The following is a 23,909-nucleotide window of genomic DNA, read 5'->3' as shown; positions in this document are numbered from 1 at the left end:
AGAGGAATAACTTTGGCCGGTACAGGGCCCATTAAAGTGTGATGAGTGGCCTCAGTGAGGGGCTCTGTGTACAGCACTTTATTCAGGAACAATCACTTATTTATAGGTGTTGGAATTGTGTTGTTTGCTTGTTTTATTGAAAACCTTGTGGGTAAAGTGGCGGCAGGCCGCCTGGCATGTGAGCGCCACATCTCTTGAGGGCATCCCTGCAGAAAAATCTTCCTCCTTGATGAATAAGTGAAGGAGACGGATACATTTTTCATTCACACAGAATCCATTGTCGCCTGAGAGATGTCTGGTCTGTGGGTGTGTAGTCAACCTGCAGGCAGTTCAAAAGAAACATAGCCTCCCTTCGACACACATGCACAAACACACATGCATATAAGTACATAATGTATTCCAAAAATCTCACATAAATGCAGAAGCACACAACCTCCAATTGAGCTGTGGACAGCGCTGAGCTCTGATAGACAGTGAGTGTCAGATGTTGTTAAGGAGGATGGATTAATTAGAGTTTACTCTGCCACATGAAGTCAGGTTATCAGTCAAAGCACTGACACATCCACAACCCAGAAAAAAAAGGTGATAAATGGCTTTGTTTCTCTTAAAGCTTTTGTTAAGTCTAAAAAAGAAATTAATTTACAAAAGATATATATATTTATATGTATATATTAAAAAACTAAACGAAAAAACTGACAAGGTTTCATTAAATGATGGGGAATTTAATGAAAAATATTCAAATGAATATTCAAATAAAATAACAAGAAGAAGAAACGTTAAATTGCTGTGTTCTGCGTCTACCACTTCTACTTCACTTCTTGTACACAGAAACCAGCGTTGACAGTCACAAGGGCAATGCACAAGCAAAAACATGAAGGTAGCAAAGTGTAGCACATCACAGGAAGGGTTGTGGTGTTTTGTGTACATGAGGGAGCATCTCTCTGTATAAATGATTTATTTGAAAAGAGAAAGTGAAAAGTCTTTCTGGAAGAACACCCACCCAGCGCTCCCCCCCATGTGAACAGAAGGGAGCATCTTCACATGGCCAAATGGGTCTGATGGTGATGGCATGGAGGAGAGAGCAGGGCTGCTCGCTTGCACAGCCTTATGATCTCCACCACCACTCTCACTGCACGCTGGGACACATCAACAAGTGAATTAATAAATAAATAACACACAACACCATGTTTTATTAACTTGGGTAAGGCATCAGTGGTGAGAGGTCTCAGAGAATCCTGTGATTGGATGGCGGCTTGTATTGTTGTGGGAAAACTTATAGCAGCTGTCTAACCAGTTGCAGATTATTCTATGAAGTCCTGCAACTGGACAAATGAACTGAGCAATGACCAAAAAATAGGAGTAAACTGCAGACACTGCATTTCTCACTGATCTCAGTCAGTCAGAAGTACATGGATAAAGATCAGTGTGTGTTACAGTACAGCATGTGCATGAGAAGCATTTTCAGAAATAGTCATTTATTAATGTGATATGATGCGCAACAGCAACTCACGGCTGCACTGCTGTAGGAGTGTGTATTAATACTTCTTCATGTGCACTCATTTAGTTATTTGAAAAGTATGTCATAAACACATTGCCATATTATTGAACAAAAAAATACAGAAGTTATTTTGATTCGTCTGTAAAATGCCAGAACATATGACAATGTTTTAAAGTTCTAATAGCTCAAACTGACATTTAATAATTGCAAATTTTTTCAGAGCGAGAATCTGAGACAGTCCACATAATTAATTTTACATTATTTAAATGTATATGAAACAGAGCAAGCAAATCTGATTTGTGAAGCTGGAACAATCAAATGTTGGCTCAACAAACTCAGTGGATTTTATTTAAACTGCTGATAGTTAATGTCTTGATGTTCATCAACTTACATTTCAACACTTCCATACAGGGCAATGGTAAGAGGAAAAATACTTTTCAAAAGAGTGATGGACAGTGCTCCCCTTCCTCGTGGACTTTGATTGACACATGTTCTGCACACTCTTCGTCAAACAGCCACCTCAGGTTACTTATCTTCTTTACCTACAATGAGGTTTGACAGAAATCCAGGACTTTTCCTAGGGATTGGGCTTCAGCTCGATTTTTGTTTACAGTGAGGAAGTTGTACTGCTTTCGTTACATGGCACAAACAGATGTTTGTTTCCATAAACCCCTTCTTGGAGTGAACGCTAGATGTTTTTATAGCCTGGCTTATTTTATACGTTGTAATACTGCCAGCGTGATGCTGAGATTCCACTTGTCAGGTATTATCTACACATCGCATTTGGATTGGTGTGTGCGTGACCGTGAGTGTGTGCACTTAGACTTAGAAAGTGTGTTTGTTTGTGTGTAATTGTGCACTCGTGCTGCCAAATGTATTTGTTTTTTTGCGAGTGTGTCTGAGCATTATGCACCTGTTTGTGTGTGTGTGTGTGTGTGTGTGTGTGTGTGTGTGTGTGTGTGTGTTTGTGTATGTCATCTCGAGCGCACTGTGAAGGTGTCATTGTGCAGCCTAGGCCCTGTAAGCTGTCAGACAGTGAGAGATGCTGCACCTCTAAAGGGCATGCTTTCTGGGCCTTTCCTGTCTATTATAAGCCCTGCAACACTCATCAAGGCTGTTGAAGCACCTCCATGTCCCTCAAGCAGCCACAGAGAAAAGCCACCTTTCTAACTAGGAGAGCCCTTGCCTCTAAACTTCACATACCCTTGTCTTCCATTTTGACATGATAAACGCAAGCAGCAGTAATGAGGCGTCCGTTTGTCAGGGAATCCATTTTGTTTTTCTCAAATCTGAGTAGAAACAAAGAATTCTAGCCCTTCTCCATTTTGAAACACCTGGAGCCGACTCCTTTAAGCTACAGCTCCTTGAGGTGAACACCTCTCTTCATCCATACATGCATCCACAAACTGTAATTTAGACTGATAGGAAAAGATCAATTTCACAAAACCCCATTTTGATATCACTCAGAAGTGCTGACACCAAAAGTGGTGCTAGCATACAGTGAAGATAGACTGCGCTAAGACAGCTAGCCAAAGATTGAGATGTGTCGCTATCTCGCCATCTGTAACAGTCATGCCTGGTGTCGTCAGAAGCAGATTGCCTCGATACCAGCGACATCAAATCTCCAGTTTGCCAGGCAAATAGAATAAAACAATCGATCGATCTTGCCCCACCTCCCCGTGTATCAACACAATCCATCTGTGTTCATCAGACTATCTGGCTTTCTATCTTCTGTTGTCTGCAGGCGGGCATTCTTTTATTTTCTTCTCTTTTATTTTCTTCCTTCCTCCTCCCACATTTGTTTTGTGATCCATCAGCCTGTTTACCTTATCATGCTGCCAAACCATCCATTTACGCTCCCATCTGTCTGTCAAACTATATCTTAGCTTCCATTTGTCTAACTATCTCTCTGTTTACTCGTTCACCTGTCAATCATGCGGCTTGCCTTGGCTGCTTCAGGTTCCAGCCGCCCGTCTGCCTGATGCTGTATCTGACCTCGTCAGCTCAGAGGACCGTTGATGTAGAATAATTAGATTCCTATCACTTAATCTGAAGTTTTACACTGTATTAACGACAGCACAATGTAATTATAGTAACAGAGGTATATCAGTTTCAGGGGTGACATGAGGCTAAATATATGGATAGATGTTATAAATTATGAATGGCAGTAGGTTGACCTATTTTGACACATGAAATGTTAACTTGGAATTTATTTGAGTTAAGATGTAAAATATAAAAATGTAGGCTGTATTTTCACATGTTTTGCAGAACACTATCTGTGATCTAGATCGCTCCCTCAACATAATCCAAACGGAAGCAGGTCAGCGCTTTGGCTCGGTCCAGTTCAGATCAAGCCTCAGTGGAGCGAGCCAGACGCTGATGTCCGTGTAGTCAGGGGGTCTGGCCCCCCACAGAGGCCCAATCAGTCTTATAGGGTCAGTGACTGGACCCCCCAGGCACCAGAGTGCCACGGCCTGTGGATTACTTTCTCTCCTGGCTCGGGCCTGTGAAGCGCAGGCTTCGGCTTCAGCCCCATCTGTGCTCTCCATGGCTCCTGCATGCCTTGTGTTCAAAGTCTCAGGCTGCTGGTGAAGCCCCAAATCAAAGCTTCAGTCTAGTGTACACATTCAAACTGCCGAAACACTCCATGCAAAGAGTGGACAGGAGCAAATAAAGGCTTTAATTAGAATTGCATATATAATTATTTATTAGAGACATCATCAGCAATTAGTAGTTTGTCATATTGGAAGTATTATTTCCGATTATCAAATGTGAAATGTTGATGCTTATATTGTAAAATATTTCTTTAGGGGGGCTGATAGAACAACACAAGACAGTTGTACAGTTTTAACAGAGAACAAAATTGAATTATTAATAACAAAAAAAATGGTTTCACAGATCTTTTAAATAACAACAAATTGCTGCCTTAGGGTTGATTAAATGCAGTATTAGTGCTCCTGCTCCCTGTAAAGCACAGGCTGTGCTGCACATCCTAATACCACAAAAGTAAGGAGATAATGTCAAAGTGAAAAGAAAACTCTAACATCAGGCAGTGTTTAGCAGTTTTAAGGATTTTACTCTTGGGAATATTTGTTTCCTTCCATGGTTATACTTAGCTTTAAGTCTGCCTTCTGAAACTTCACTGCTGAGAGGACAATCATGAATGTGAGTTTTGCCTCAGGCACTGATCGATCGAAGAGTTTTCATATAACTGTTCATTGTGTGTGCCTCTGCTGCATCCCCGAATGCAAAGAGGCATTGTTCCGTGACTGAGGAATCAGGTCCGGCAGAGATATTTTCAGGAAGATTTCTGAACCTGAGGGCCCGTCAAGGAATCCGTGCTACCTTGAATCTGTCAGGCTTGTTGTTTTCAATCAAAAACCTAACAAATGTGAGCCGAGCTTCAAAGAATGATAGATTTTCTTGAAATTAACACACACATAGATTCACGCAGAGCTCAAAGTGCATGTAGTACAAACGGGTGTTTACCTGTAGTACACACAGTTTACCTGCACAAAAACACGCAAATCTCTTTTCTACTCTCCTGCTGGGTTGTCCCTGGTTCAGACCTGTCAAAGCTTACCTACTGAGAAGGTAAACTACTACTCTTTCCTCGCATTTGTACATGAACACACAGTGATTTCCTGCTCTCCTAAAACTTATTTTGAATCGAGCTGTTAGGAAAACATTGCTCTCCAACTAAACTTTTTAAAGCGGGGTTATTAAGGGGTAGTGAGATTATATGTTTTTTGCAAGCTCTACGTATGCACCGTACTGTATGTCTGACAATAAAAGCACTAAAAGGACAGATGGGACTAGTGGCAATAAGCGGGGGAAAGCACTTTTTGCCACTTTTTGAGTGGCGGTGTACTGCTCAGCTTTTGAGAAGAGAATCTGGGACTTAAATGGAATGGAGGGGTAGAGAGTTGTGAGAGGCTGTTAGGGGGAATAATGGCTATATTCACTATCTGGGTCACCGGTATTGCAAAGCATGCACATCACAGTAGCATCTTAGATAGAGTGGTGATAGAAGCATGGAAAGATGAACCACATCCTTGCGCTGTCAAAAGCCATTGCGTGTGTGATGACCACCCTGCTCTCTGCGAAGCTCTCCTCGTTACCACTTATCTCAACAATCTGTCAGTTAAACTCACTTTCTCCAAACGCCGTATACAAACTGTCAAGCAGGAACGTTCATTTGTATACAAGCATGCCTAATCTGAATACTATGAGATTTAGTGTCCATCTCAAGTTCAAATGTGTTGTCATTGTTTAGATTGCTTCATGTGATTCCTGGGCGTCTAGAAATCACAAGTGGTCGGTTTTTTTGTAAACATGTCAGTAATAAGGGGGATTACAAAGAGAAAAGTAAAGGAGGGCAAGAGAAGAAAATTGAAAAGGAGTAAATGCAAGACAGTCTGGCGCACAAGGGAGCGAGTGGGAGAATTTCTGTATCTTGCCTCAGCATGTTTATCCAGGCCTGTCTTAGGCATTCCCTCTGTCGTGCTATTCTGATGGCCTCTGCCTGCAACGGCATGCTGAGAAAGCACACCAAAACACATCAAGCACCGGATTTCAGCCCCCGCGGTCTCAGATCCCATGACATTTCTACACCTTCCTACTTTAGGTAGATACTAAAAAAAAACCCACTGGCTTCATGTAGTGTAAAGTTAAACTCGGGAGGGAAGTCGTAGAGAACATTTTCTCCATAAACCTCCACAGATTGAAATACAATGCAGGCACGTTGTGTTTGACAACACAGATGCATCCTTGTGTTCAAAGAAAGGTTTCGCGAGCTAAATATCGTTGAGCTAACAGTCGTCTTTGAAAGTACCATGTTTATTACCAAGGGGATTTGTGAAAGTCATTCTAGGGCATATAGGAAATCAATGGGTGGAAATGTTGCTGAGGCAGGATGTGTGAAACTGGATGTATCAATATGGTAAATTAGATAAAACATAGGATTAAAAGTCAACTCTCTTTAAGTCATCTTAAATACAGAAAATCTCTGTGTTCATCTTTGTTGTGAGACAAAGTAAGAAAAGTAGTGTTTCTGTGTGATTTTTGTGCAACACTTATACCAATTGTGTTGCCATTATTATAGAGACACAAATTATCTTAAAGGTGAAATCATGAGGAAAAGGTCTGTGGGTTGGGTTCGACCCTTATCCGCCGTGAGAAGGGCTCAGCTATAGTCCATTGGCCTTTGCTTGTTTGTTTTATTCTTTTTTTGGTAACTTAGAGAAACTCAAACACATAATCATATTGTGTTCATAATCATAATAAGAAGCTAGTCAACCTTTTTAAGAACCTAGATGTTTCTGTAATTCAAGGCTAACCCTCCCCCACCACCAAAATAAACAAGAAGCCTAACCTCCATAGTGCAGTATCCAAGAGAAAGCATGTTTGGCTTTTAATCCTTTAATCTTCCACCATGCCTTGGTTTGTATACATTTCAGCTGCTTGTTCCAATGAGTGACTTGTAACATCAGATAGAAAAGGGTCAATGACACTCTTTATTCTCCACCCCCACAGTCCTTCCCGCCTAATTATTCCCCCAGCTCTCGGCATCTGAACTCACCTTTCCTTCAGTTGCACTATTTCGCCTCCCCTGCTCCTTCGGGGTGATTACTCTCACCGCTGAACGAGAGGCTGTGTTTGCCAAGACTGTAGTTTTGCGATACCCAACCAATAACTTTCAGTAGAAAGAAATAGCTTCTCTCTTCGCATCCCATTTTTAAACCATATCTTGTTTCTGTGTAGGGAGTTCCATTACTCTGTAGCTTGCAGGCTGGAAGAGGGGAAGGGAGGTGCACGAGATGAAAAGAGGTGATAGAAGGTTGGAGAGAATTAGACAAAGGGAATGACATGTCGGAGAAATCATGCCGCTGTTCACTTGTTTAGCACAAAAGACAGCGATTGCATGATATGCACCGATATTCTAAAATAGATGCAGCTCCAGTCATGCCCTATGATGCATCCTGCTCTCCTTCTGCAGCTATTTACACACACGAGGGGTGATTATGCGAGCCTGACCTTGTTATTGTGGCCCTGATGAATGTGAGTACCATGTTTAGATGTTGTTCCAGGGTCTGTCGCTACCCAGACGATATTTAACTAACATAGCATAATCCCTCCGAAAGTCTTCTTGTTTAGACTGCCCAACGAAAAGGCAATTCTTCAAAGTATCCCATGCTGAAAGGCTTTGATAGATGACTGGCAGCTTTTCCTTCTTTTACGGATCATAGAGCCTCATCATGATGTAATTCCGCGTAATTAGCCAAAGATGACAGTAACACAAAAGTCATTATGATATTTAATCTCTTTTGGGGAATCCACTGGGGAAACTGTGGATTTATTATAACATGAAATGACATCTCACTGGAGGCCCCGCAAACAGTCAGGAGAAGGTTGGAGTTGACTACAGCGGCTTAAGGCCTCTGCTCAGCTGTTTAGTAATCTTGGCTTCCTCTCCTCCTCCTATTACTCTTGTCTCAGAGCGTCTCCCTGGTGGCACAGATCATCATGATATACATGAAGGATACGCTCGGGTGTGTTCGAAACAGAGGGGTGTGTATGTGTGTGACTTCCTCAAAGCAGTGCATTGAGCGGTCTGTGCACCCCTTGAACATTTAAGCAACACTGTATTTCGTGTGTGTGTGTGTGTGTGTGTGTGTGTGTGTGTGTGTGTGTGTGTGTGTGTGTGTGTGTGTGTGTGTGTGTGTGTGTGTGTGTGTGTGTGTGTGTGTGTGTGTCAGTGACTTCCCCCTCCATCTGCCCGCCCTCATGGAAATCCTCGGTGCATTTAGTAACATTTTGAGACATGGTGCCAGCATTTAATTATCTTCTGGTATACCAACATGTTCCTGCTGAAACATTGAATACCTGATCTTCTTTAGTCAATTTCTTCTCCTGTTCTCGTGCTCCTCCGTGTCGCGCCTACTGTAACTCGGAAAGATGTTGCCGCTGGGAGAAGCAGGTAAAGAAGCCATCAAAACCGATGCAAGTAGAAAGAGTTGCAATCAGTGCTCCAAAGAACCGTAGAGTTAGTCTTTTGTGTGGATCGCTCCCCCTATCCCCCTGTCTCACTTTGTTTCCCTCTCTGTCTGTGTGCTTGAAGCGTTCAATTCAGTAGAGGCTAGTAGTAATGTTGCTCTCCCAGTAGAAATGGCTGCTGTTTGTTCAATTGTTGTGATAGATTGATGTGGGTTGGGAAAAGATGGACTTTTATGCACCTGAAGATAGGAATAGAAAAGTCTTTATGAGAAGCCAATAGCTCGCCGCTCAAGGATCGTCGGATAGGAGATGCATTTTGCTTGAAGTTTTCCTCCCCGTTCTGTGAAGTCCTTGACAAAGGCTTTCCCAGGTATTCAGGCAACCCCCAAAAAAAGGGGCTCTTTTCATTTGTTATTCCACAAAAAGCAGCATGCTATACTTATTTCTGCAGGGTTTCAACAAGTGGTCGCACTAATGGTATCTAGTGTTTTCAGTTTACACAGCACACACATGGCTGCCTCTTCTGAGCTTGTCAAATGGTATCATAAATGTCACAATATGTGTCTACTTTGGATCAACATCGAGGTTAATTATAAGTATGCAAAAGTAAGGCAAAAATGTAGCCTAGTTATAATTTACTGTCATGACATGTCTTGATAAAAAAATGAAGATAGCTTACATTTGAATAAAGATGAAAAACTGATTTGAAAGGTTGGGTTAATGTCTTTTGTATATATATTTTAGTGTATTGTTCCAGTTTTTATCTTGTTTTTTTTTATTCCCAATTCATTTATAGTCTTTTATTTAGTCCTCTCGTTGATCCTTTCCGCGTGTCCGTCCTGTTTACAGTAATAGCTCAAGATGATCCCGCATTAGAGTCTGTTTTCTGTCAGCTCTGTTTTTCTGTGCTCCTCCTCCTCTGACAGACAAACAGAGGGTTAAAGGCAAGTGATTGCCCAGATATGAGGTTACAGCAATCGGGCTTGCAAATGATTGACAGGGATGGATAGTGCGTGCTCTACTTCTTTCCTTTTCAATGTTGTCCTCATTCTTTTGTGTGTAGTATAACTACCTGTTTTGAAAGCAGGCTGTATAAGTCCTGTTTACAAAAGCAACCTGTGGATACAGAAGTATAGCACACAGTAAGTAGTGAGGATGGTGTTGGAAACGCTGCCAGAGCATGTTAGCTTTAACGATCGACAACTGTATATTAATGTGCATTAAACTCAAAGGAGAATATAAACCTTTCATCAGTTTGTTTTGTGGGAACATCTCATTATGTCTTCCTTTCTCTCTCTCTGCTCCTTCCCTCTCTCTCCTCCTGTGCACCATCTGCATGGTGCTTTGTATCCAATCTGAAGGAGGGCTTTCTGTTCTCCACTGTGATGGTGGGAGTGTGTGTGTTCTCTGTGTGCCTGTACTGTATGTTTGTGTACATGTTCCTAGCCATCAAAGTCACTCTCAGCTCATTACCTGACATGATGGATGGAGCGAGCGCTATTAAATAACGCCCAGCCCGGGACGCCTGGCACCCTGCAGCTGGCACTGAGTAATGGGCATCGTGGTGGCGCCGTGTGCGGAAACACCAGGGAGTCATGTGTGGTGCGCCTGCAGTCATCTCCATGGCTCTGCTTCCTGGTTCTGTCCAACCCCACCTGCCACCTGGCTGCCCGGCGGATGCCATGGGCATTTCTGGGCAGACATGGCTGGATAGCATGGGAGGTTGTGTTTATATGACTCTGTCACAGAACTGGCAACTGAGAAAACCCAGAGTGCTATTTGACCACAAACGCAACAGTGGAACATTCACTGCCACAAATCACCAGCAGCAACTTTTATTTTATTCTTTCAATGTATCTGCTTTTGTGGTTGTTATTCAACTACCAAATGTAAGGTTTTGCCCATGTTTCATCTTACAAAGAATATTTCTGAATAGCAGAAACAAGTCTTGCCGTCCTTGTTCCTTCTCTGCACCTTTCGTACAGTACACTTAGTCTTTGTACTTGTGTGTTCCCCTTTTTTTGGCTGTGTGTGTGCGTGCATGTTTGCACGTTTTCTCCTGTGCAGATGCTTCTTCTGAGGAGTTGAGAGGCTCTTGAGTGGAAGCCTGTATCAGGAGTTGAATGGAGTTACTATGACACCAGACACAAGCACCTCAACTTCAGCAGCTTCTTCTGTTGCTCCGTCCTCCCCTGCTGCTCTCCCCTCAATCACCCTGGATTTGCCTCATGTTGTTTTTTCTCTCCTTTATCTGCCTCCCTTAGTGTCTCTATACAGTCTTTCATTACGTTGAGCTCCCGCGTGCCAGTATGGATCAATGTAACAACACTTTCTTGTTCTTTCTCAGTCTCACTCTGTTTCTGATTCTTTGTTGTTTCTTTTTTCCGAACAGACAACCGGCGTGCAGTCCTGGAAAGGTCTCGCTCACGCCACAACGCAAGTCACCCAGCTCGATGATCGCCCACGCCTACCACAAGACGCTAGATAAGTGCCAAAGAGGCCTGCGAAGTGGAGACCTGGAAGACATCTGAAGGAGGGACAGACCGCCCCTCACTGTAGCGCTCAAACACACACACACACACACACACACACACACACACACACACACACACACACACACACACACACACACACACACACACACACACACACACACACACACACCTGATTCTTGGTGTTAATGTGCAGATCAGTTGAAACTATGCTGTAAGTTTTGTTTCTCCGTAAGGACCCACTGTCACACCGTTCCTTCACGTGAACTATTTATTCATATATTCATGCCTAGGGCCACCCTGTCCCCTCCCTGCCCTAAACTGTAAGCAGATGCTACTAAAAACAACCACTGAATCCACATGGAGAGTGGGCACGAGCAGAATATCGACTAAGGGGCACAGAAGACAAGATAATGCTTGTCTTAGCAAGTGAGTCTCCAACGGCCCTTCAATTCCCCAACACTAATAGCATAAGTGACCCTTTTTACCATAACACAAGTTACTTCAGTCATACCAGAGCTTTGCTTCAAGCTTTGTGTGTGAGCGCCATGCCAGCTCAGTAATCGGACAGGAACCCAGACAAAATAGGATCCAGTGTGCTTGACTCCTGGGCTGAAGAGATGGAGATTTTTCATTTAAACTAATCTGCCGCTGCTGTTTGTGATGTGTCTGTTTCATGATGCCTCCTCTCCCGGCTCGCATGCTTCTAAAAATGCAATTTTACACATCAACTCGGCTCAAGGTGCATCCACAATGCTCTGAGAAGTCTGCATATTTAAGAAGACAATAATTCTCCTGTGAATATAAGGTGAACGCAGTCGCTCGGAGAAAGTATATAAAATGAGGTTTTAAGGGATGCTGCGAGGATAAGGGTTTAAAGGTGTGTTGTGTACAGCGGGGAAGGAGATGATTTCCTTTTTTAATCTCAACTTACCCTCTGTTCTGACACTACCACGGTTTATGTAAAAGTATTGTATATCAGATCCCCACCTACACCAATGTCTGCTGTGACGTTTGGTGTTTTTCAACCCTCTGATTGAATACTGTACCCGCCAAAACAACCAGTTCATGGTTGTCAATTTGACTGACACTTTTTTTCTTGATTATTAAATCAAATCAGATTATTTTCACATGTGCCAATTTATTTTTTTGTTTTTGGAAAAACAGAGTTCTCCCCAATGACGGAACATTTCTGTTTTCATTTTATTTTCTATATCAAAGGGAGTACAGGTATCTTTTTCGTCAAAGTATGAAAAAAAGATTGTACAGACTTAAAAAGTTGTATTTTATTTTTATTTTAACCATTATTTGATGAAAATGTATCCAATTATGAACCGTCATTCAACTAGGAGATTTTGATGTGATAGTCATGTGGTATTTCTCATTTGAAACACTCAAAAATATTTAGTTAGATGTAATTTATTTGGACTTTTGTAAAAATGAATTTCCATTGTAGAGCGTGATGAGCTAGGAGCTACGGTGTTAGCAGTTGTAGAAGTTTCAGATCATCCGTCTTCTCTACCACAGTGTGATGCAACCCACACATGGACTGCAACACTAAAAGTGCAGGTTTGATGCAGTTCAATTCATAACATGGATGGAGAGCATCGGCGGAAAACATGCCAGTTGTATTTCTAAGGATTGAAATGGTTCATTTATAATAGAAACTTCTACAATAACAACATTCCTCAACATCCCTGTAAGTGATTGAATCATTCCCCCCCCCCCCTCATTCCATCGTTTAGGATAATCAGAGTTATGTATTAATATAGAAAATAGCAGGAGTGTTTCAGGTCAAAAGAACCTGTATTGTTCCATCATGTTAGTGTGAAAAACAGGCCTTTGTGTCGATCATCCCACGATATTTTAGCTCGTGGCTAACAAACCTGAACCGGTGTTGACTTGTGCTCATGGTGATTATAGGAATGAGGAGGCAGGGGTATGAATTATTGACCCTCTGTAAAAGGTGCCATTTTGGTGTCAGTTTATTTCAAAGCAAAGTTTCAGATCTCACTCGGACTCAGAGACTGCACTTTACCTCACAAAAGATTCTGCTCAGGCAGAGGAAGAGTTGTTTGGATACGACATTGCCACTAACAGAGCAAACTATTTGCAAAGTCTTTCTTTTGGTAAACACTTCCAGCTGCCACATATCCAGTTCTTCCCTACTTTGTGAGTGCTTGCTATTGATTTGTGGAAGACCAATTGCGGCTGAAGGAATAAACACCGCTCGTAGCTGTTAACAAACCCTGTCCGACCGTGATGTGTAAGCTGCCATATCCCTGCCTACCCTCGTCGTTGTCATTATGTTTTATTGTCTTAAGAAACATTTATATTTGTAACAGTTTAAGCTTATTTGTATCCTTAAGAACATGAATAAATAAAATGGTTATGAAAACTGTCCTTCCATACATCATGTAATGTATCATCGTACTAAATAATAACCACTTTGTTACATAAACAGGTTTCTGAAAAATACTTTGTCTTCTTCTTCTTCTTGGATTTATGTCTTTATGCATTTCCTTATTGACATGTCAGAAGTATTACAGTATTTCTTTATGAACCTTTGTTTTTTCAAGTCTTCAGCTTTTGTTTTTACTCTGATCTTAAATCATATACTCAGTATACTTTGTGGCGGGCAGAAGAAACCTGCCCCATGCTGACTTATGGACAGGGATCACAGAGAGCTCTAGGTGTAAGCACATGATGAACGAGACAGCTCCTACCAATACAAAAGCAGAATATTTGGACCTTGGTGCTCCCAATACTTTATCATGCACAGTGTCAAAGGGAAAATGCTGCCATGTCCAATGGCAGCTTAGGAAAATTACTTACTTAAAAAAATAAAAAGTTACTTACTTACTTCACAGTCAGAAATAATACATCCAGAAAAGGTAGCACTTTTTAATAATTGTTGAAACTTCTGCAGCAATGGAGAGTCAGGACTCAGAGAGACACGAGGAGAGTTGGAACTTTGATGTCAAACACTGATGTTTATTACAAGTATCGGCCGGAGAATTCATATCACAAGTCAGCAGCCAGAGGTTCTGACTGCCCGGGTGGGTTGCCACATCAATTCTGCCCCGCCTCTCTCTCGATATACCTTTTAACTAGTTTACAGAGAGTTAATCCACATATTGGGGGATGGTGCGTAAACACCTGGGAACACTGGAGATATCCCCAATATCTGGTGATACTGAATCACTTGCCTGACTCTTAGGCTCTGTGACCGAGAGTTGACCAGTCATAAAACTGAGAATAAGTGCAGCAGCACATTCTTTAAAGGAGATAACAGAATCAGGGTTGGTTATTAACGTCAACAGGCAATAAGGTTAAATATCTTAGGAGTAAGGAAGAATTATTCCCTAACACCCGTCACTACAAATCTCCTCTGCCCAAACTGGAGGACACGGAGGGAAAGAGTCATTTGTTTATTATTTGATACTGAATTATTTAATTCAATAAACACAGAATGCATCCTATGTACAGTACAACGTGTGCCGGATTCTATTACAAGTCATTTGAGTTTATAATAAATAATAAAACATGGGACTATATTTAATATATAAGAAAGTTGAACTGTGTCTTCCTGAGTCACAGCACTGAGGGTCAGATGGCAGGGCTGTTCCTGTCCTAGCATCTTAGCATTAAGCTCTTCCTCCCAAACATGCTCAAATCCATTGCTGTGTTCCCCCTGCATGTGCCATGTACTGCTATCCCGCTCCAGCATGACATAATCAAATTAAGGCTGACATGAGGAAGTAACCCTGTGTCCACAAGGGCCTCTTGCACTCTCTTCCTCTGCGCGCGCGCACGCACTCTCTTCCTCTGCGCGCGCACGCACGCGCGCACGCACACACTGCCTCTGAGTCTTGGGACGGTTCTTCTGGTGTCTCTCCTCCTCCCAGTGTGAGTGAGACAGATGGAGATTTATCTCTCAACAAGCTGTGATCTGTGTTTAGAGATGTGTGCTGCAGAACACAACTCTAATTAGGTTTATTGTTGATCTTGGGAGGTTAATTTGTACTTGGCTGTGAGTAAACAGGCTGAAAGAGGCCAACCTAGTTCCTTGCAAGGCAGCTATGAAGAATGGCGGCTTTTTTTTATCTTCTTGACTTTTCCAGGTGATTCAGAAAGATTATACCTCCATGCTATTTGTGTCTGGTCTGGTGTAATTGCGCTTTGTACCAAGGGTGAGAGATCTGTCTTGGTTGGGATGGTAGAACTAGGAATGAGATACGGAAAGTGTGTTCAGCTGATGAGCTTAGGAGTACAGTTGTGTGTGTGTGTGTGTGTGTGTGTGTGTGTGTGTGTGTGTGTGTGTGTGTGTGTGTGTGTGTGTGTGTGTGTGTGTGTGTGTGTGTGTGTGTGTGTGTGTGTGTGTGTGTGTGTGTGTGTGGCAGGTATACTTATTTTATTTTTTCATCCTGTTATTTATTTCACAACCTCCAGGTAAGTATCCTTGTCAGAGTCTGAGAGATGAGCCAAGCCCACACAAGTTCTCATTTCTCTGCCCACCCTCTTTTTCATGCTATACACAGACGTGTTTCTAACGCCTGGTGACAGATCAGTTGTCAGCGGGAGAGCAACATAATTATGTTGCATTTTGCATTTCCACCTACTTGACAATACGCAAAAATTTATGGAGATGAGACAACAGTAACGATTCCCTCTTTACCTGAACTAATTCTGTCTGAGGAGGAATCTTATGGGAGTTTGACAAATGCACATATGTGTGTGTTCAGGGCGAATGGGTGTCTCAATGAATTTTCTGTGAAAGAATGTTCTTGTTTAATTGTATGCAGGTGTGTGTGCCATAAACAGCCTAGTGTTGTCCCTATGAAAGTGTGTAATAATTGTTTTGCTATGCATCGGCATCCATGTCACAAAACAAATATGTACTTTTAAGAATATGCCAGAGCTGGATACAGTGTCACAGCTGTAAGAACATCTGGAAACATTTATTTTTAAATGTTCAGTACATTTAAAACATAGTTTCTCAAAAGCCGGACCATTGAAAAATTCAGTCATTCAAAAAGGCATGAAAGGAGTCAAAGTGAAATGTCATTGTATTGTATATCATTAAAAAACATCATAGCAGATGTTTGAGTATATATGCCAGAAAAAGTGTAATTACACAAATCAGTTCTGTGCTAATTACAGTAGCAAATGGTGTCATGTCAACATGCTAATCATGATAAAGATACCTACTCGTATCATAGCGTTTTCATTATGTACGTTAGCATGGTTATATTAGCATTTAGTTGAAGCCTACTGTGCCCGAGTGCAGCCTTACAGAGCTCTTAGTATGTCTGTAGACACTACTAACAATTGTTTTCATAAATGTATCTAAAAAAGAGAGGTCAAGAAATGCCATCAAATTGCTGCTTTTATTTTGTAAACGCTTAAAAAATATTTAACAGTGAAACGCTGACATTCTGAGAAATACACTTTTATTTTGGCAAAAAGAATATTAATTAATCTTGTGTTGATTGAGAAGTTGATTAAATAACTATTTTTAGCACCAGAATGAGCTGGCATCATGCATTAACACGTTTGCATTACTCAACCATCTGACCATGACACATTTTACTCATCTCTCACACTAAAGGACACTCAGGCTTCCTCCCCAGACATTCAAAGCAATGATCTGTCCTCTTCATCTTGTTTTTTTCCCTCTCAACCCTGCAGTCACTTGTCACCGTGTTTGTCCAGTCCGCCCTGCCCGAGTGTTACTACTTGGAAATCAATACGCTTTTTTCAGTACATGAAATTTTAAAATGACCCAGACAGCAGATGTGTCTTCTGTGTCACTATACTTCAACTGATGGCTTGTAACACTATGTCCAATAATGCTGCTTGACACTGAGTGATGGTGGTATTAACCTTACTTGGGGAATGTAATACCGACGCATTCCTTCAAGAGTTTATGCTTTGGTGTTGCTCAGATTGAAATACTGCTTTCTTTCTACTGATCATTGCTGCATTCAGTACGTTATTTCCATGATCACAGTTCATTGCTCCTTCTTATATCTCCTTTTCTCCATCCTGCCTCACACCGCCCACATCGACGAGACATGGCTCCCAGCAGGGAGAGGGTCAGCTCAGAGGAGACTTCAACCTGTCAGAAAAATTCACATCTAGCCCCTCATGCCTGCCTTCACCATCCCACCCCTCCATCTCCCACGTCTCCAGTGCTCCCTCCCTGGCACCCATCACTCCTCTTTCCCTCTGCTACCCTCCTCCTCTTGCCATTTGATTCAGATCACTGAGTTAGCCTCCGTCTCCTTTGTCTGAGGCTCCATTTTGCCTGGCAGATGGACAGGGGAAGAAGAGATGGACTCAAATCCAGTATATATAAATGTGTGTTGGTGTTCGTAAGATGGAAGGAGAGGAAGAAAGGGAGGAAGAGGGAGAGAAACTTTTCTGGGAGGCAAAATGTCAAACAGCAATGAAGTGAGGAGACTTTTATCTGTCAAACCTGTGTGAGGTCTTGCCTTTCAGGCTACTGAGTGACAAGGCTGGAGTTAAAAGAGAGCTGAGATGCGAAAGTGAGGGCGACAGAATGAGTTTACCTCTCATTCAGTTAGCTTGTCATACAGTATCAGCCTTATCTGTGTGTGCCCTATTTTTAATGTGTGTGCAAAGTCAGGTTTCTTTTGTTGTTGTTCTTTTCAAACAATTTCAAAACTCACTTATTAGTCATCCAGAAAAAGATTGAGGGCAATCAACTTTGACTTAAGAAAAAGTCAACATTGACCAAATTAGTAATCAAATGTTGCCTTTTTCTCGGTTTGCATCATGTTTTGCAGGCTTAAAATATGGCCAAAAAGTGGTTACAAACTGCTGACTCACTGTACACTCACTGACGTGCCCTACATTGCTCTACTACTAAGCTCTTGCTCTTAGCCCATGGCAATGCCTCCACACACAACACAGAGGCAGGCCTAAGAATAGAGGAGGGATTGATGGATGTAAAAAGGGAGGAAAGGAGCTCAGTAATTGAGTAAGTGCCTTTCTGGATGTGGAAGCCTGAATAAAAAAGTATTTCTTTTTCATAAAAGCCTTTCTTAGGATCATTTCACTCAAAAGTACATAAAAGCTCTTTCAAAGTTCCTCTGTGTTCTTTGCCCTCCACTGAAATAGTCCCTGCGGAGAATGCAGAAACGCACAAACACTCACTGCTGAAAGACGAGGATAAAAGGGTTGACCCTACAAATACAAACTTACATTCATGCGCGCTCTCTCTCACACACACACACACACACACACACACACACACACAAAATAGAGGGCATCCCATTCAGGCTTCCTAACAGTTTTTTTAGCTATGCCTCTTAACCCGAGCTATTATTAATAATGCTCTAGTTGAGACATAACAACTAATTTTGCTCTGAAAGGTTCAAAGTGTTCAAGCAAGCAAAGGAAGTAGAGTTTTGTCGCAGCGGAGTATGACCTGCGAGGCTGGCAGAGTGGCCTTCAGAGGAGAGTGAGGGTGAACAGGAGCTGTAACCTGGAGACGAACCCGCAGCGTGATGTCAAACACACAACTGCAATCTCAGTGTGCAGCTAGCTAAACACACGGGCAGATACTTTAGATGACGCATTACTGTTGTGTTTAAGGTCATGGGCAACGACTGTTTTGAATATATATTAATTCTTCTATGATTTTTATATTTTTATAATTGTATATGAATAATTTATAAGTTGCATGTGTAGCTCTTGAATTCAGAAATGTGCTAAGGGAGCTAGACATTTTCCAGCATATAGGCCGGAACGGAAAAAGACTACGAGTGTGTTAGCAAATAGAAATGCAAAACATTGCATCAAGCAGCTATTTTTTCATGATGAATAAAATGCATCTGTTTACAAGACCTAAAAATACAAAATCTAATCTATAACTTTTTTTAGGGATCACAATCTGTGAGAACACAAAACTAGTAAACACCTAGTATTTGCTCAGATTTATACTATCTTCATTCACAGTTCGGATTTAAATCACAATGGTGTCACTCTCAGTAGCTTCTGCTAAGATTGTAAAGTGAAGACACTAGGCATCTCCAATAAATAAATACATTAATGTCTTTAATTTATTCACAAACCCGTGTTCCTCATATTAGAGTTTTTGCACAACTTTTGCTACCGTACCGAGTCAGAGGTCAGCGGAGTCACATTCTGTGTCACTTTGTTCCATTTCCTCCATGCGTATCACACCAAGCGGGTGTCTCGATGAGCATGTGTGTCTGATCTGACTCACTCACTGAGTGACAGCTGTATCTGAGTCATGTACACACTTCCTCGCTGCGACAGAATATGCATCCAGCATGTCGGTTCACAGGTGACGCTGCACACTCGACCCTGCACAGAAAGTGCGACCACACTTCCTTCCACCCCGCCCTCCTGCTCTGCGTCGTCCTGCTGCCTTCCCGCTGTGCTGCCACGCCGCCTGCACGTGTCCATCCACCTGCTGTGCCCCACCCTGGGACTGCAGTGTCACCGCATTATACCGTGTGCTAAAACTCTCTCCATGATGTGTCCTTCTGGGGAGGGAGTATCAAGGTGACTGTTGATATTAGGATGTAGCATTTGTTACGCTGGAGCGCCTCCCTCATTGGTATGTCATGTAGAGCGCCGTTGCATTCGTCACGTTTCATAAACTTCCTTATTATTCACTGGCGGGGAGTCATTCTGTTCTGCCGCTCGCAGTTGTGAGAGTGAGATAGCAGGAGAGGGGGAGGGATGACACTCTGAAATGCTTCTAATAATCATCTTCCCTCTTCCTCATACGTGAACTTGTTTATCAGGAGAGCAGGTGGTTGAGTGCCACTCACCGCAGCCCAAACACAGGCTCATTGCTGTGAATCCTAGGGGTGATCATCTGTGAATCCCCTCCCATTGCAGAACGTCCGCCCAGGGCCTGAGGATAATCAGCGGGCTTTCTGGAGCTTAGGCAAACAGAGTTGTCAGAGGAATGACACACACAGTCACGCTTAAGGGAAACGTGGACTTGCAGAGGAAAGTAATTCATCAGTAGGTTCATGAACCAAGCAGTGTCCCTCAGGTCCAATAGTGCTCTGAAAGGCACAAGGAGCTGAGGATTTTCTCCCGCTGATGCTTATGGCACCGATGAATTGCTTAAGTGCACACCATATGCAGCAGGCAGCTCCCCGCGCACACGTCCTTGTATATCTTTGTTTAGTTGCCGAACGTGCTCATAAAGCCCAGCATTGCAGTGAGGGTTTTACACCAAGCAGGTGGCCATGTTGTACTCGGCCAGAAAGCATAAAAAACAGTCTGCCCCCGGCAGCTGCCTGGTCATAAAACACATTTATACCATGATGTCCGTGCCCGTCCCTAAAGTATGCTTCAGGCTACAGGGCCAAAAAAGAGAAACCTGTTATATGAGTTGAACCTGAGTCAACTCCAAAGCAAGAAAACAACTAACTTTGACCTTTATACTAAAAGAAACATTTTCATGGATGACCTGAAGCTGTGAAAGTTCACTCCATATAAACTTTACTGTAAAGAACTTATAAGTCTGTAGTGAGGAAAACTAGTCTTGAAACTTTTGATGTGACTTTTCTTTTACCCCTCCTCTCTTTTACAGAGGGTTTCTTTGTTCTTGGACCCCGGGCCCCCTCCCTTTCTAACTCTGTTCTGGAGTAAAGTGCCAGTGAAGTTGTCCCCAAGGTGGTGGACGCACTGGAGCATTAAGTGTGCCACAAGGTGTACTGGCGTATTAATGGAGTCCGGTTAGAGCGGCTGACCTGTGAAGCAGTACGGTCAGCTGCTAGGTGAGCACGCCACCGCTGTAAATCCCAAACAGGCGTCCCCTGTCTCTCCCTCTTTCTCTTCTCCGTCACGCCTATCAGCCACCACTTCCCCTCTTCTCAGCAGCCCCCTCACTGCTGCTAACAGAATGTCAAGTCAAGCTTTGTTACCGAGGGCTGACAGAGTGGTCAATGCAGTTTGGATGTTCTAGGTTAGAGTTGTAATTGCCAATGTTTTTCAACCTCCTTTCAGCCAGTAATGACAAATAAAGGATAAGTTTTGTTTTAAGAATTGCAATTGTGTTCCCAGGCGGAGTCAAGATGCCGCTGTGTTAGATTTATGACCAACATGAAGCTGGTGACTAATGTTATAGCCCGCTGGGACGCTATGATCTCTCTGTACCTTGGATTTGTGGCCCTGTGAGTTTTTCACCTTTAAACAACAAGTATTCATTGTCGGATCAGACGGAGGGAAAACTCTGTGCTGAAATACAATGATTGTACTTCACAAATGAAAGGATAATAAATGGGTTTGACCTAATTACAAAGCTCTCTTTCTATTATATCACATGATAAGAATAAATCCCTCTTGTGTTAAAGTGATTGCTTGTATAAAGTCAAGGTGATCACACAAAATATATGTGTAAATAAGTCTTTGTAGTTCTGTCACGATTGTTTCCTGACAGACAGTCTCAGGTCACCCCTATACATGTTATGTATCAGTCCCCATGCCCATGTCTAAACCCACCTTGCAGAATTTCCTTTCAATAATGCATAAAAGAGGGCACAGACTTTGCATGTATCGTCGGCACGAGGACATGATCCCTGACATCTGGAGCCCGCACAGGGCTCATACTGAATGATAATGGCCTCTATCCCTTTTGATGAATTATTAAATTCAAATTGTTGTGCAAACAAAACATATTTGTTAACACAATGAAATCTGGGGTGAAAGCTGGTGCTATATCAATATTTAATTTTCACTGTGGACAACAATATAGCCTTTGGCCAGTTGTTTGTACATCATTAATGAAAGGGCAATAGGAATAACACTACATTTAAATCAACTGCTCCTGACATATCAGCATATGTTTTAACAATGACAAGCATCATTGCCCATATTGAATACTGTTTTAAAAACTGGTCGTTTGCTTGTGCCACAAACCTTAAACCAATAGAACAGCAGTACAAGAGAGCTATCAAGGTGTTTGACAGAAAGCCATATTCAAACCACCACTGTACCATCCTTGAAAAACATAATTTCTTGAGTTTTGACCATTTTAAGTCTTTTAAAAGTATGTGTTTTTTTATAAATCTTTACATGGACTGGCCCCGCCTCCCTCCCTTAGGGGAATTCATCCACAAAAAACACACTGGACGCCAGGGCCGTGTCCACCATTGAGGTCACCGAGGTCCGGACCTCGGTAATTTTTTCCGAGCTGTGTATATAACTAAACTTGTGAAATAACTGCACTAAACGTGGTTCTTTGTAGTACTTCCATTTATCTGACGATGGCTGGGCGCTTATAACTCGTACAGTGCCTCGAATTAAAGCAAACAGAAAAAGACGACATGCATCCCAACGGAACACCACCGCCAGCCCCCGACTGTATCGATCAGTGCGAGTCAGGGCAGGGATGAGCGTATCCTGAGTCCAGCGGGCTGCTTGTGTTTCTGGTTCATCAGGATCATCATGGACAAGCAGAGTCCTGCTCTGTGAACCGCCTTCGTACGCTAGTCAGGGACGTACCGACAACAATGCCCACACTAACTTATATTTGCAGCTATCGAGCTATACTTTGTTTAAATTGTGTGCACTAAAACTAGGCTAGAGAGCTAAAGTTAATTACATTCATCCAATGTCAAGAAGGAATTACCTTTTAACAAACGTTCATTTTCAACAATTTTTTTGAGGCTTGGGGCAACAAGATAGGGGGTTGTTGACCTGCACGCGGTGTGTATCTAATGTATAACCCCGCTAAAACCCATTGAGGAGCAGTAGTACATAGATTGTTTTCTTTTGTGACAGCGTGACTCAGATATGAATGCAAGCTCAGGGCTGTTGTAAGGGAAGAGACAGGACAGGAGGAGAGGAAGAGAGAGAGAGAGGAGAGAGAGACGAGAGAGAGAGACGAGAGAGAGAGAGATGGGAGATGAGGGAGGAGAGGAGGAGAGGAGGAACAGAGAGATTAGAAGAGCAGAGAGAAAGTGATGGAAGTCCCCAGGCGAGGAACTGCACAGGTACAGTCACACAATAAAATGTAGCTTAATAACCCCACCATAATCTATCTGCTACTATCCATCGTAGTCTGAGTAACTTAGTTTCATTTTACAATACCCAGGGGAACTGAATCGCCGCGATAATTTAAGAACAACATACATCTATTGCCCGGAGTGGTATGATGGTGCATAATGGGAACAGTGAGCATGGCGTATAAAAAGGACCGAGCATTGCCGGTTACATCGTGTGTTGGCGTGTTTGAGAATAAAAAAACAGAGTTAAAAAAAATGCAAACAAAAAGGTGAATGAGACTAAATGGGTAATCTGTTGAATCATGCAGGAGACAATGAGTGGAGGAGAGAGAAGACGTGGTTGAAAACAAGAAGAATGAACAAAAAGAAAAGAGTAAGGACAGAAAGACTAAAAAGGATGAAGAGATGGAAGGTATGGGGAAAGGAGGAGAGAAATGGAAAGGAATGGAATGTTAACCAATGTTTTTGTGATCATTTGTAGGGTCGTCTGCATGTCCCAGATCATTAATAGTGGAATATCCAAGGCTGAGTTCCTGTATGGTATTACACTGTCCAAAATAATGGATGCTGCCAGCCCACTGGACCGGATGGTATGAAGATCAGATGCATAGTGCTATCCCAGATGTGTGACCCGCCCACAGGACTTAAGCGTAGATCATGGAGAATCGCGCGGAGGATATTCTCGGGGGAACCCCCTCTAGCATGGTTGCGACCTCGGGTATTTAGGAATCCTGGATAGCCCGCTGCTGGACCTGACGTAGGTCCGAAAACCCAGAGACCGTGTAAAGTCCGACGGTAGACGGACCCACTTTTGACACGAATAGGTGTCCCCCTTTCCGGATTAACACGCAGCTGCATTCGTGGAATAGCCTCCGCAACTGACAGTAACGGGATTGGTCG

The 23,909-nt window shown here is 42.5% G+C and overlaps 2 protein-coding genes across 4 annotated transcripts in view; one reads left to right on the top strand and one right to left on the bottom strand.

Moving 5' to 3' along the window:
• Positions 1–13,456, top strand: part of diaph2 (diaphanous-related formin 2) — a 96,505-nt gene extending 83,049 nt beyond the window's left edge. For all 3 annotated transcript variants that reach the window (XM_010794922.1, XM_010794921.1, XM_010794920.1), the window contains one exon: positions 10,887–13,456. In XM_010794922.1, coding sequence (XP_010793224.1) covers positions 10,887–10,951 — 65 coding nt within the window. In that variant the 3' untranslated portion in view covers positions 10,952–13,456. The remainder of the gene's footprint in view (positions 1–10,886) is intronic.
• Positions 1–23,909, bottom strand: part of LOC104966470 (low-density lipoprotein receptor-related protein 1B-like) — a 1,038,955-nt gene that overhangs the window by 265,120 nt on the left and 749,926 nt on the right. The gene's annotated exons all lie outside the window — the stretch shown is intronic.

Source organism: Notothenia coriiceps, unplaced genomic scaffold (genome assembly GCF_000735185.1).
Source record: "Notothenia coriiceps isolate Sejong01 unplaced genomic scaffold, NC01 NC01_scaffold00037246, whole genome shotgun sequence".
In the NCBI taxonomy this organism is placed as follows: Eukaryota; Metazoa; Chordata; class Actinopteri; order Perciformes; family Nototheniidae; genus Notothenia; species Notothenia coriiceps.
This window is presented reverse-complemented; position numbering and strand designations above follow the sequence as displayed.